This window comes from Gekko japonicus, unplaced genomic scaffold (genome assembly GCF_001447785.1).
Source record: "Gekko japonicus isolate JY-2015 unplaced genomic scaffold, Gekko_japonicus_V1.1 scaffold879, whole genome shotgun sequence".
Taxonomy (NCBI): Eukaryota; Metazoa; Chordata; class Lepidosauria; order Squamata; family Gekkonidae; genus Gekko; species Gekko japonicus.
The window spans coordinates 314,313-329,421 of NW_015173148.1; the positions used below are offsets into that span (position 1 = coordinate 314,313).

General features: G+C 47.7%; 1 protein-coding gene across 1 annotated transcript; it reads left to right on the forward strand.

Annotated features, from left to right (window-relative positions):
- Positions 1 to 967: 967 nt before the first annotated feature.
- LOC107119758 (uncharacterized protein K02A2.6-like) lies at positions 968 to 2,032 on the forward strand. The gene has a single exon (XM_015422340.1). It carries the CDS (start codon positions 968 to 970, stop codon positions 2,030 to 2,032), a length of 1,065 nt encoding a protein of 354 aa, XP_015277826.1.
- The last annotated feature ends 13,077 nt before the right edge of the window (positions 2,033 to 15,109 follow it).

Sequence of the window (15,109 nt, forward strand, 5' to 3'; positions counted from 1 at the left end):
GGCTTTTGATGGAGTTAAGGCATTGTTAACATCCGACGCCGTTTTGACTCATTATGATGAGCAAAAGCTCCTGATTTTGGCTGCTGACGCCTCGCCTTTTGGAATAGGCGCCGTTTTGAGCCATCTGATGCCAAATGGAAGCGAGGCGCCTATCGCTTTAGCTTTTGATGGAGTTAAGGCATTATTAACATCCGACGCCGTTTTGACTCATTATGATGAGCAAAAGCTCCTGATTTTGGCTGCTGACGCCTCGCCTTTTGGAATAGGCGCCGTTTTGAGCCATCTGATGCCAAATGGAAGCGAGGCGCCTATCGCTTTCTATTCACGGTCTCTATCTGAGGCAGAGCGGAACTATGCCCAGATAGACAAGGAAGGTCTGGCTTTAGTAGCGGCTGTCAAAAAGTTCCACGATTTTGTTTTTGGCAGGAAATTTGTGTTGGTCACAGACCACAAGCCGCTACTGGGGATTTTTGCGCCCGATAAGCAGCTGCCAAACATCATGTCCCCCAGGATGCTTAGGTGGGCGCTGTTTTTGCAGGCGTACGATTTTGATCTGGAACACCGGCCGGGTAAGGCTATAGGGCATGCTGACGCACTCAGCCGCTGTCCCTTACCTAACCAAGGAACGGACCCTGCTCCGGTATGTGAAGTCTTGGCCATAGACGAACTTCCCCAAGCCCCGGTCTCATCCAAGGACGTGGCCGCACACACGGCTAGGGACGCCGTTCTGTCCCGTGTACTTAACTGGGTGTGGAGGGGGTGGCCAATGGGCAGCATGGAACACGAGTTCCAACCGTACAAAATCCGCCAAAATGAATTGTCCATATCAAAGGGCTGTGTACTTTGGGGAAACAGGGTGGTGGTTCCAGACACACTCAGGCAGCAGGTGTTACAATCCTTACACGAAGGGCACCCTGGAATAGTACAAATGAAGGCCCTGGCGAGAGGGTATGTCTGGTGGCCTAAAATGGACACGGCCATTGAAGAGTGGGTACAAGTTTGCAACCAGTGTCAGCAAAGCAGGCCAGACCCCCCAACAGCCCCACCACAGAAATGGGAATCCACGGGTAAGCCATGGTCAAGGCTTCACATAGATTTTGCTGGCCCAGTACAAGGGCAAATGTTCCTTATAATTGTGGATGCATGGTCCAAATGGCTTGAGGTGGTGCACATGCGCTCAACCACATCTACCGCTGTTGTACAGGCGTTGCGCCGGTTGTTCGCAACCCATGGGTTGCCGGACACACTGGTCAGCGACAATGGCCCTCAGTTTGTGTCCGAGGAGTTTAGACAATTCCTCACAAACAATGGTATCCGGCAAATGACCGCAGCTCCCTTTCACCCAGCTTCCAACGGGCAGGCCGAACGGATGGTTCGAACAGCCAAGGAAGCCCTAGGAAGATTGACCGAGGGGGATTGGAGCGTCCGTTTAGGGTCTTTTCTGTTGCGCCAGCACACAACCCCCTGCAGCGCGACGGGCCGAAGTCCGGCCGAAATGTTAATGGGCCGCCGCCTCACCACTCGCTTGAACCGGTTGCATCCGGACTTAAGCGAAGACCGGACCGGGCGTTCATACACGCAAGCAAATGTGCGCATGTTTCAGGCGGGGGACAAAGTGTTCGCCCGAAATTACGCTGCAGGGCAGGACTGGGTTCCCGGGAAGATATGTGAGTGCATAGGCTCTAGGATGTACTCGGTACTGTTGAATGACGGCAGAAGGTGGCGGCGACACGTGGACCAATTAAAAAAGCGTTGGTCCAAGGACAGCGCTGACTCTCCGGCTGGGTCCTCTGAATTACTTTCCGAACCTCCCGCAATGGAGGAAAATATGGAGTTAGCTGGTCCTGCTAGGCAATTCACTGAGACTGAAACAACAGACCCGGCCGTACAAGCGCCTGACTCAGGGTCTGTGGAGCCCCAGTTAGAAGCTCCGCCAAATGGACCTGTCACGCTGAGAAGGTCACAGCGTGCGCACAGATCTCCAGCATACTTAGCTGACTATGAGTGTGGCAACCTGTTTGAAACTGCCTGAAAATACAATGATGCATGTATATACCGTTGTGAATGTATTGCCTTAACTTAGGGGGGAGGAATTGTTATGTATTAACAGCATAACATGAATCGCTCAATATACTTCCCATGTTGAGCTTCGAGCCGGCCAAGGCTCCGTCAGTGCGAACATTCTATTGGTTGCTTCAAAACAGCGACCAATCACAGAAGAGCTGTTCCCTGAGCGGGAAGGACACTGATTCGCCTTTATCTATGCAATCTGATTGGTTGTTATGTAAATAGTAGGCGTGGCTATATTAGCCCGGTATGTTTAAAAGGAGCCCAGCTCCAATGTTATGTTGTTCTGATTCCTAAATGCGTTTGTGTGCTTGTTCGAATAAAGCTGAATCATTAGCTGAAATCACTCTACGGGTCTTTGTTAGTGCGATCTAACAGCTACCATCATGGAAGACCCTTCAGGTTAACATGAAAACAAGGGTTAAAAATCTGGGTCTGGCCAATAAAATAATAGATGCTTGTCTTAGCTATTTCAGAGACACACTGAGTTCTAGACCAGAACTCATCGGTTAATTGCAAAAAGAGATATCGTTTGATGCACCAAAATGGCACCCTCTCAGGAATTTGCTGCCTGAAGCAGATTCCTTCATGTTGAATCATAGTAAGGCCCTATCCTGTTGCTACAGTTCTGCAAAGATGGGAAGGAACCCCAGTGATAAAAGCAGACTAATTTGCCAGATGCCTCCTCATCTCCACCCTTCCCCTGGGGCTCAGCAACTGACTGCCAGTGAATACAGCCTGCAAATGAGCAACTGGGGCCTAGGGACAGGATCACTTCATCTGGTCAGGCTAGATAACTGTAGGGGAAGGGAGAGCTGCAGAAAAGACTGTTAGGAACAATGTAGCTGAATGGGAGATGGTGGTGTGAGAGGGTTTTTTTATTTTAAAGAATTCACTCTGCCTTATGAGATGCTGTGTGATTAGAAGGTGAGGGGTGGGAATGGGTGTGTCAGGGAATACCAAAGTCTTTAAGATATAAACATTTCAGAGCTGCAAACCTTTCCCATTCCTGATGGGGTTGCAGCTCTAGCTTCTACTGTAACCTCTGCTCTTCTGCTAAGTAAGACAAAGCACTAATTGAACACACAATTATCCTGTCAAAAGCTTATCAGCATCACCTGAGGCAACACAACACAGGCATTTTGGACCATGTATTATTCTTGCATTCACATGCAGTCACCAGGCCTTGACCAAGCTAGTGACTGGCTGCCTCTTCCTGTCTGCACCTTCTCCCAAGATGAAAACTCTGACGGGATAGGCAGGGTCCACTTATTTGTCCCTTCCAGGCTTCAAAACAACCCTGCCAGGACAAAACCAAAAGCTATAGCAACCTTTTTGATCCTTTCTGTAAATCTCAAGCCCCAAGGCAAGAGCAGTGCAATAAATTATTTCAGCCACTTTGTTAAACAGTATAAACGTCAACTCTCTGTGTGTGCATGGAGGCATGTGCATGGCACAAGTGAGAAGAGGTGATCACAAAAACGAGGGATCATTCTTCAGGAAAATTATCTTGTATCTTTGAATACAAGTTGCTGTGGTGAACTGTTCAAGCCAGGGAGAACTGTGTGAAGAACAATAATGAAAAGGTGGTGAAAAATAGCAAATGCTTTGGTAAAAGCTGGCAAGACATTGTGCCCACCAATAAACTCCTGGAGACAGGATTTAGCATCAGCTTTTAATGGTCTAGTCATTTGGTCAGCAGTCCAGCTTGCAGTCAAATCCAGTCCCCTTTGAAAACTGTCTGAATTATTGCCATAGAATTCAGCAGGACTACTGCAAGAAACAAGGGGTCCCTGTAGCCTATCAGACATAATTTCCCAGGTTAGACAGAACCTATTTGCAAATGGTACCAATGCAGAATATTGAAGAGGCATCCTTTAGCCAGCTTCTGAGCACTCTCTTGCATTACTATCATCCCAATCCTGGGTGAACCATAGGTTGATAACCTTTTCTATTCAAAACAAAACAGAACCCCAGTCCCTTACTGTGCTAGGTCTTTACCTCTAAGACTTGGTGGGCATTGAGATAACAAACTAGAGGTTGCAATTTGTCACAGAAGTAGCTTTGTCATGATGTGAGGTGGGAAGAAAGGGTGCCTGTAGTCAAATCCTATCCCCTTCTACCCACCTGTCTAATCAGTGCTACTAAATGATTGATTGCGTGTGTGTGTGTGAGAGAGAGAGACTGCTCAGATTGAATCTGAATGCCATTTCTTCTCAAACATATCAGTTCTGTGACAGCACTTTCATCTGATAAGCAGGGTGAGAAAAGTACTCCAAGTTACCACTAACCCCCCCATCCTGCCCAAGGAATGATCATATCCATGAAGATCAGCATGTTCAAGGACTGTCATTATGCCAACTGAGTTTTCCAAATTAACACTGATGGCCAGGTTTGAATGGGTATGTTCTGGTCAGCAGAGGGGCTTGGTATTACATTTTTTGCTGTTTGTGGCTAAACTAATTTTATGAGTCACAAACAGAGGCACTTGTGAATGAGATCTCATATATATGTGATTCTTGGCTGCTACTCTAGGGCTGCGGTCACACGGAGCATTAGGCACGCTAGAGGGACGGAAGATAGGCGGAGTTTCCGGGCATGATCACACCAGCACATCTGGGAAGTGTCGGGCTCCCGTGGCGCAACCGAGGCTTCCCGCCGAAGACGCGCAGTAAAAAACTAGTACCTCGGAGGTACTAGTTTCCTGAAACCGCGGGGCAAGGGTGGGCATCTGATCGCGTTTCTGGAGGTAGTTCCGGCGCCTGCCCATGTCCCCTCGGGAAAAGTTTTTTTTCAAAGTCTCCACAGATGCGCACACGCACCCAAGGGAGCATGCGCACATTTGAGTTTAAATAAAAAAACAACCAACCCGTTTGCCCTGCGCCCCGCTTCTTTGCTGTGCCACAGGACAGTGGAGTGATCGGCACCTCCCCCCTACCACGGGACCTCCACGGGACCTCGATCGGTAGGTCTGATCAAGCAACCACGCGGTTTTTAGCCCCGGGGCTAACAGCCACGTTTCCCCCCCGCATTTTCCTGCCCGTGTGACCGGGACCTAGGTTCCTTTTCTTCCTTTGTGTTCAACAAATATCAGAGAGAGAGAGGGGGGGGCATTTAAAGGAACACTTAGATCTTCTTTGTGGTCTCCGTGCAGTTCCACACTTGGGTTTGGCACCTGCGCTTGGACCTGACCTTGGAAAGTTCTCGAGCTAGCCTCAGACATTTGGTGCACTTTTCTCATGCACTCTGGGGAGCAGACATCAATTACGCATGGCCTGGAGCTGAAGTGAAAGCACCCTCTTGCTCAGTTCCCTTTTGACCACCGTGTTGTCCATACCTCATTGCTCCTTCTCCACCATTGAGCTCCTCAGCACTTCTTCTATCACCGGCTCTCCATTTCCTCCAATCTAGACAACTTTTCTTCACCTTCTTCATCTATCTATCTATCTATCTATCTATCTATCTATCTATCTATCTATCTATCTATCTATCCATGAGTTTTCTCCTTAACTTCCCCTTCCCTCATCATCCCCCCCACCTCCAGCCAGGGACACAGCACATGGAAGGGGCTGTGTTTTTCAACAGGTGTTGTTGTTGCTCCATGCTCCCATCCACCGATGGGCACAATCTCTGCTTAATTTATCTGGGGGAGAAATGCCTGTCCTCACTGTGCCAAGTTTACAAAGCCAGCCTGAAAAAAACAGGGTGGCTCATCTTCACACACTTTTGCTCAAGGCCTCCCTTCATCCACCAATATCCTCGACTCCTCAGACCCAGGCAACACCACCTCCCTTGCCCATGAGGGGAGATTCAGTAGTATCGAAGGACATCACTTCTTTGACTGCTAAGAAGCATAAAAAAGATAAGTCCTCCGAACGACCCTTGGGTTTGACCGCCTCAGATCCGAAGCCTAAGAAGGCGAAGCAGATCCTGACTTCAGCACTGACATCCATTGAACTGCTCATCATATTGGATCTTTCACCATCAACACCTGTCGCTCACTCAACCTATCCATCTTTGGCTGACTGGTCTACTTCTATGATGGTGACTTCAATTCTGACCACCTCTACCATTCTTGAGCAGGTTGAATCATCACCAGCAACCAATTGTCTGCCATTGGGCCAACAAGCTATCACCATTCACTCCCATTCCCCTTTGGCACTCAGTTGTTCACCATCTATAGAGGCACTCCCTGAGGAGACTCATCATAAATTCTAATGGTCAACTTTGACAGGTCTCCAACGATGCCCCTGCAAAACTCAGGAAGCCCCCTGCCTGGCTGGAATGCCGTTCTCGAAGTTGATCATGCAGCGCACATCATCACTATGCCTGAGTTCCTGTATCACACTACTACCATAGACATCATGGAGATGACTGTCATCACTGTTCTTTGAGATTGAGATCCCCCTCTCATCATCACTCCTACTCTCAGTACTGATTGGATTACTGTCAACATGAAGTTGCTCATGATCCTGGCACTCTGATAGGTCTTCCTACCATGGTTCTCCTCACTATCATCGATGCTGCCTGCTGTATGACCAAACTTACTATGATTGAATCTCCATGTCATTTTTAAGAAGTCGCCCAGACTACCCATTGTTCGGGCTCGACAGTTCAACAGAGCGCTGACTGTACTGGCGATCAGCCGCCACACCCTTACCGTAGTGAACCGGTTTTGATTGCTGCCTCAGTAATGAAGTCCTCCACTCATGTACTTTTTGCCCCTTTGGGTGAACTGATAGAACTACAACGTCTCCCTCCACCATCAGGAGATCTGCAGACATCCTTTTCTGAACCTTTCGTTGTTGAGATTGACAATTCAGACTCTGATAAGTATGAACCTCTCCACACAAGACCTGGATCTGATGTTGCCTGCCAGGGAGCTCTGTCTCCTACTGAAGGCTCCAAAGTCTACCTCAAACTCATGAAAAGAATGGCTGAGGCACTGCAGGTCAAGATAAGGACCGACACTCCTAAAGTGACTGATGTCATACATGGGTTCAGGTTGATCTGCCCCCAGCTGCTGTTCTTCCCATGCTCCTTGTGCATCTAGAGGGCCTAAAAGATGCTTGGGATAAGCCTGCCTCTGGCTTCCACAGGGTCCAGCAGGTGGATGCTAAATGTTATTTTCTCACCCCTAATTCTGTGGTTGTTCAATCATTCAAGTCTAAATAGGCCCAGCACACCACTCCCCCAAGCACGATGGGAAAAAGATTGACTTGCTAGTAAGAAAGGTCTATTCCCTAACTAGTGTTATCAGTATGATGCTCAACTACTTGTCCTATATGGCTGTGTATAATTTTCACCTGGCAAGCCAGATTCTTCCTGCTATTCCTGAATTATAAGCGACCTTCTTTCTTGTTGGTGATTCTAAGGTAGGCCTGTAACAGGTAATGGGTCTTTATCTTTATGATAATCTCTCTTTCGGTTTGCTGCCAGCACCTTCCATCCTGTTCTGTGCTTAGCTCACTAATCGCCCAAGTGTGTGACTGTACAGAGTCCACCAAGAAGATAAACAGGTTGCTTACCTGTAACTCATGCTCTTCGAGTGGTCATCTGTGCAGTCACACATGTCCACCCAGCCTTCCCCACTGCTGGCATCTCTTGTTCACTTACCGTATGTTGACAGGACTTACTGACAACGGTCTGAAAGTGCTGAGTGGGAGGGTACTTTCTCCTCGGCTCCAGGCATGCGCAGTCAATGCCTGCTCCCCAGAGCTTGGGAGAAAAGCACACCAAATGTCTGAGGCTATCTTTAGAACTTTCCGAGGTCGGGTCCAAGCACAGGTGCCAAACCCAAGTGTGTGACTGCACAAATTACCACCCGAAGATCATCAGTTACAGGGAAGCAAACTGTTTTTCCAGGGCTGAATGAAAACTACTTTGGGGTGGATGAGCCCTGTCTGCTGAGTTTTTAATACTTCTTGGAAAAAAATGTTTGGTCATTCATTTATGTCACCTTCATTTGTTGTTAACCTCAGTGGCTCCTATTTTTCTAAGTGACATAATCATGTAATCAGAATCAGCTGTGTCCCCTCACTTGACTTCATTTACTGATGTCCAGTGGTGTTACCATGTCAGAAGTAGCACTGTGTCATTGTCTCATTCATTACATTATTCTCGACTGGGTGACAGCGTCTATTATATTAATTCAGGAACGAGGAAGAAGCAGATGCCAGGAAAAGAAGTAACAATGATGAACATTTACACAATCCAAGGTTTGTTTGTTTTACTGAAAAAATTCTACTCTTCTGAAATCTCTAGTTTCAGCCTAAAAAAATCAAGGCTGGCAAATAATTGAAACAGCCCTATCCATTCTTTATTTTATGTTTACTGGTGCTACCAACGTATAACTTCAGCTTTCTTTAATTTTGGACTGACAAAATAATGGGGTACAATTCTAACAGGAATATAAACAGAGAAGGATAGGCAGATGGGCCAGCAACCTGTCAGTGTGCAGTGTCATGCGACAGGGGACAGGAGATGATCAATTGGATGAAATTTGTCATCAAGACAGTGGAGAACTACACTCATGTACAGTGCCTGAAATCTCAGTACTGATTTTTATAGTTATAGGCATTGCGGTTAAAATGTCATAATATGAGTCTTAATAATATGCTTTCAGTTAAAATACTTTGGTTCTTAGTTTGGGTAAAACCCAGTCTCATCAACATGCATCTGGACTACTCCAGTGCATCACTGTATGGAAGTATGTCTCAGTGGGGATTCTTCCCAAGTAAGTTATGCATAGGATTATGCTGGAAGAGGGCATTATTATTTGTTGTTGTTGTTCAGTCGCACAGTCGAGTCCGACTCTTCGCGACCTCATGGACCAGATCATGCCAGGCCTTCCTGTCTTCCGCTGTCCTCTGAAATTTGTTCAATTTCATGTTTGTTGCATCTATGACACTGTCTAACCATCTCACCCTTTGCCGTCCCCGTCTTCTTTGACCTTCAATCTTTCCCAGCATCAGGGTCTTCTCCAGTGAGTGCTCCCTTCTCATTTGGTGGCCAACGTATTTGAGCTTCAGTTTCATTATCTGGCCTTCCAGGGAACAGTCAGGGTTGATTTCTTTTAGGATTGACTGATTTGATCTTCTTGTAGTCCAAGGGACTCTCAAGAGTCTTCTCCAGCACCATAGTTCAAAGGAATCTATTCTTCAGCGCTTGGCCTTCCTTATAGTCCAACTCTCACAGCCATACATGACTACTGGGAATACCACTGCTTTGACCATGCGGATTTTTGTTGGCAGGGTGATGTCTCTACTTTTTATCATGCTGTTTAGGTTCGCCATCGCTTTCCTCCCAAGGAGCAGGCATCTTTTAATTTCATGGCTGCTGTCATTATTAGTGATGGCCAAACTCCATTAGTTTCAATTGAGATTTGGGCCCAAGTAACTGAGCGATTCTTTTTTAAAAAAATCAGAAATAGGTTGGTGTTTCTGAAGCCAGTTCTGAAATTTGGAAGCCTTGATGGCATCTGGAGATGGTGCTCAGTATGGAATACAGCTGAGCATTACAAGCTGAGCAAATCCATGGTCTGAACTCTCCCCCCTCTGCCAAATTGTGGCAGATTTACTAAAGTAGCTCTGTAACGTATCATCAATGTGAGCAGGGGACAGAACAGTATGGGTCCAGCACTATGGGTTCAGGCAGACAGCAGGAAAGGGCCCCGCATATCTGATCTCCAAGCGGCAATGCCGCTCAGAAATCGAGCAGGCAGGGCCCTCTGGCTGCGGCTTGTAGCTAGTGGGGCTGTTCCCGCAGGGGCGGGGCTTGGAGTCAGGGCATCCCCAACATGACATCATCATGTTGGGGACACCCCACCCCCTCTGTGAATGCCCCCCCCCAAAGAAGATGGACCTGGCAACCCTAGTCCTCCCTCTAGGGCAGGAGGGAGGGGAGCAGTGGTCGACTAGGAGGCCAAAATAGCTCTGGAAAGGACCCTCTCTACTGCCATTTACTGACAAAAACAAATATTTGAACACCAGCAATATTTTTGTTGATGCCTAGGAACCCCAAAGTGGCTACTGGTATCCCAGAGGGCATTTATCTCTTAAAGCTACAGGCACTGTTTTATTATCTGGGGGACTTAATCCCCCCCATGTATTTTATTTTAATAGAGTTCACATTTTTTGGCAAACCAGGGGCTTTTTTCTGGTCTGTACAAAGATCTTCCTTGTCTGGTTATGGCTCCAGTGTTTTGGTAGTAGTATGCACAGATGGGCCCATGTTGAGAATTTGATATCATGACAATCAGGGAACCCACAAGGACTTGTAGGAGGCATCTTATTTTCCCAAGTTGCCCAGTGTTTGCTGCCGAGCCTGTCCCTAATGAGTCCTCACTCAAAGGTCAAAATGGTGCTCTCCCCCTCACTCTTCCTGACAGTAATCAAGAACTAGTGACTGGTAATACTATTGTGGTTGCCTTGAAATGGCCACTGAGGGCATCCTTTTCTTAAAGCCATAAGCGCTCCTTTTATCGGGGTGTGTGTGTTTTAAACAAACGCGCAGGCAAACATAGGCTCCGGTCACACGGGCCGGAAAATGCGGGGTGGAAGCGTGGCTGTTTGCCCCGGAGCAAACTAACACGTGGTTGCATGATCAGACATCCCCTCGAGGTCCCGTCAAGGTCCCGTGGTTAGGGGGGAGGTGCCGATCACACGACGTGGCAAAGAAGTGGCGTGGCGCGGCAAATGGGGCTGTGTTTTGGTTTTAAACTGAAGTGTGCGCATGCGCCGTTGGGTGCTTGTGCGCATCCAGTGGAGACTTGAAAAAAAAACCTTTTTGCATGTCGTACCCCACCCCCATCCACGAACCCCCTGCCTGCTCCATGGCCTTTCCCTTGAGTCCCCGCGTTGTCATCACACACCCCCTTGCCCCCGGCACTCGTGCCTTGCCCAGGAGGTGATGCCGGCATTGCTCATCCCAGGAAGGTGCCGGGGGGGGGGGCTGGCGGGGGCGAAGCTCTGTCTCCCCCTCCCCCAACAACGATTCATCTGCTTTTCTTTCCTCTTCATCTGAATTGCACTAGAAGCGAACGGCGCTGCTGGGAAGGGAACCCCGGGGTGGGGTGGGACACACATTTTTGCGAGGGGAAATGGGCGGGCGCTGGATGCCCCCGGAAACGCAATCAGACACCCACGGTTTAACTGCGCATCTTCGGAGGGAAGCCTCGGGTTCGCCATGGGAACTCTACGCTTCCCAGATGTTGCAGTGTGATCGCGCCCGGAAAATCCACCTATCATTCGTCTCAGTAGCGGGGCTACTGCTCCATGTGACTGCAGCCATACTGTTGTCAGTAGTCGTGATCACAAGTGCCTCATGCAGTTGAACTGCTTAATGAAAAATTGGTTTCCTGCTCATGTGTGGCAAGTAGAATGTGAGCCAAACTGGCAAATCTTCAAGCATCATTACACACAGTTAAGTGATTTCCACTAAGCACTATTATTCTACGCAGGGGTCATTTTGTAGAAAAAGAGCTAGGGGAACTCATTAGCATAACTCATTAGCATATGCCACACCCCCTGACATCAGGGGTCCGGCGGTGGACCTGCAAGGCCAGCGGGAGTGCGAAGAAGCCCCGCCAAGGCCCTCCCTGGCCCCAGGCAGGCAGGGGTGGGGAGAGGCGGGGAGGAAGCAACTTACCCTCCCTCTTCTCCTGCCTCCTCCTGGCTGAATGAGGGCTGGAAGCGGGCGGCCGGAAGCAGGGGGCGGGGCTTCGTCATGTGCCCTGCCCCCTGCACCTCACCCGGGGGAACTGCGTTCCCCACGTCCCCCCCGAAATGACCTCTGATTCTACTGTTAGTTTTACACCAAGCACTTTCACTCATAAAAGTGAACCAAGAAAGCATCGGTGCCTGCTTTGCACTCTTTCTTGGGACCTCCAAAAACCTGCTTTGTCTTCATTACTGCTATCTGCTATTTTTAGGGTGACAAATACCTTCCTCTGTCCCCACTATAATTCTGTCTGCTTCCTTGGGTTACAAAATGTCAGCCTCTGTGCCCCACTGTGTAGCTCTGTCTGCCTTTCTTAGGGCGCATATGCTTAAATCTTTCCTGTGCCTATACAGCCTGCCGTCCTATGGTACCAAATGGCCTCCTCTGCCTGTTGAGTAGCTGATAAATTTTACCGCATATAAAACCAGTACCTTAAACATGTTAGCAGAGTTTAAATATGCAAAGAAGTGGAGTACTGACTGTTTAGAGAAAAATATGTAGGCTTATTAAAGGAGAACAAACTGTTATAGAGCATAGAAGAGAAAGAACCTTAACTGTCTAACCTAACTGCTAAAGGAGGAACAACAAGAACAGGAGCAGGGAGTCTCCAGAAGAGCCAATCAGGAGACAGCAAGGACACAATTTGAAAAAGTGGGAAGTCCCTAGTCTAGCTATGCTAACTACTTTAGCTGTCCCCCTGTAGGATGATCTTCAGATCTTCTTCATAAGGCTGCACTATAGACCTTGCATATTCCAACAAAACATTAATCTAAATTGGATTGAAAACAGAAATGTTGCAGCCAAAAAACCCAATGAGAAACAAAACAAATAATGAATAATACGTATACCAAAATGAGTAGAAGTTTCAAAATTAAAAAGGAAATAATAAAAGGTGAAAAAATTGCCCTGCATAATTATTCACTGCACAATTTCATGTGCACATACAAGACCATCAAAGATCACCATGGACTGGCCATATGTTCATGAGCATCATCATTTGCTTAGGCATCCGTATTAGTGTTGCAGATCCACACCCATATCCATGCCTGTTGACTGACTCACCTTGGGTGAGGCAGCATCCAGTGCCAGTGTGCACAATTAAAGACTGAAGCTCCAGACCTGTCCTTCCTTCATGTAGCAGACTCTTGTGAATGTTTGCCTGTACAGAATAGTAAGGCAGGGGCATTCCACCCTTGACCACTGCCTTCTACTGCAACATCTTATCAATAAATATTCAAATAGATTATCTAGGCAACTATATGTGTCGTTTTTTGATCTTAAAGCTACATCTGATTCCATCTCAAGATATCATTTGTGGGGGAAACGAAGCAATATCAATAGGCTGCTTGAGCATATTTATATTTATAGTTTCAATTTATTATACCGCCCTAACCCCCGTGGGGGTCTCTGGGCGGTTTACAGTAAGTGTGCTAGTCACATTTCTTACTACCCTAAGGCCACATTTCATTGGGGGGGGGGGATGGGACTACCTACCGACACCCAGTGGTATTTTTGCTGTTCTCTTCTGCTTGGCTCGGCTCTTCCCGGCGAGATGTTCCTTCTGGCGATTTATTCTCGGCGAGATGTTCTTCTGGGACTCGGCGGCTGGCATGCGGCACACAGCGACGTTCTCTTCTGGCCCGGCTATGTCCTTTCTGGCTCCGCCGCGCCTCCGAATGACGTCATTGGGCGCCCCTGCCTCCGCCTCCGCCAGTGACGACCGCCTGTTGTTCTTTTAGCCGGCCACCAGGGATCACTCCACAGGCTCTGTTGCTGCCGCCGCCACGCCGTTTCTCCGCCATTTCTCGCCGCTGGTGCTCAGCTGTTGCCGGTCTCCTCCGCCGCCGCCGCCGTCTTCACTTGGGTGCCCCCTACCCGTCTAAGGGTGGGTACCCATGTCTCTACTTGCATCGGTTACTCTGCTTTCGAGCCGCTGGGTGGGCGGAAGCTGGGACTCGGGTCGAGAGCTCACCTCGACCGCGGTGGTCTCGAACAGCCATAGTGGCTGCTCGAGTGTTGTTGTTAAAGCAGGCGTTGTATTGCCTGCGCCTTTATATGGACACCCCTTTAAAGATCAGATTTGGTGTCCATGGCCAAATGTTTAGCTCAGTTAAAACTACAAAATGGGTCTGCCAAGATTATATTTTGGCCAAAATGTTTTCTTAATCTATACATAAATGATATGGTAAAATACCTATCAGGACCCCGTTTCTTTCCAGTCAAAGTAGCTGGAAAGGATATTTCAGTTTTGCTCTATGTGGATCACATGCTGCCAATTTCCCTTACTCAAATTGGTCTTAGAAGGCTGTTGAGACAGTTCCACTCCTACTGTGAAAACCTGCTTAATGTTAATTACGACACAGCCAAGATTATGGTTTGTGGTAGAAGAGTGCAATACCATAAATGGACAATGGATAGGAAACTATTAGAACAGGTAAGGTAAAGGTAAAGTTCCCTTGCTCAAAAGCCAGTCGAATCCGACTCTAGGGTTGCGGTGCTCATCTCTGTTTCAAAGCCGAAGAGCCAGCGCTGTCCGAAGACGTTTCCGTGGTCATGTGGCCGGCATGACTAAACACCAAGGTGCACGGACAGGTATCAAGCTTTAAATATTTAGGGGGGGGGATGTTTTATCAGTCAGGCTTTTGGACAGCTCATATTGACTGTGCTAACCATAACTTTGAAAAAGATGTCCTTGATATCCTTAGATATGATAGGAAGAGAGGAGGCTGTCTGATTTCTGCAATGTTAGACATTTATAAAATGAAACTACTGCCCCAGCTTCTATATGGAGCAGCCACTTGGGGCTCTGGGAATTTCCCGTCTTTAAAAGTTCTCAAAACAGATTTGCTCACCAGTTGTTAGCTGTTCTGTCATCAATGCCCTCGGCTATGATCAGAACAGAATTATCTCTACCCTCAATAACAACCTTAGTCTATAAAGCAACCATTAATTGCTGGCTGAAAATCATCTTCTGCATTTCCCCTGGCTTTCTGACTTTGGATTATGGCTAGATGAAGAGTAACTCATGGCACAGCTTTGCACTGAGATTAGTGGCTACCCTTGGCTTCTCAGTGAATACTTGAGGACCCTTGGATTCTGTGCAGCCAAACTACTTGTTAAACAAAGACCAGAGTGCTCAAACCAATGTAGGTCTAGGAGTAGGTACTTTGAGAACACTTATACTTTATAGACAGCTATCTCCCTCTCCCCTGACTCTTCCACTATACTTTACTGATTTAAGGAGTTGCAAGTACAGAATGGCCTTTACTAAGGCACGCATAGATATTTTGCCGGTCGCAGTCTTGGAAGGTCATTTTATTGG

Coding starts and splice junctions, on each gene's coding strand:
- LOC107119758 (XM_015422340.1), top strand. CDS start 968: ATGGACACGGCCATTGAAGAGTGGGTACAAGTTTGCAACCAGTGTCAG.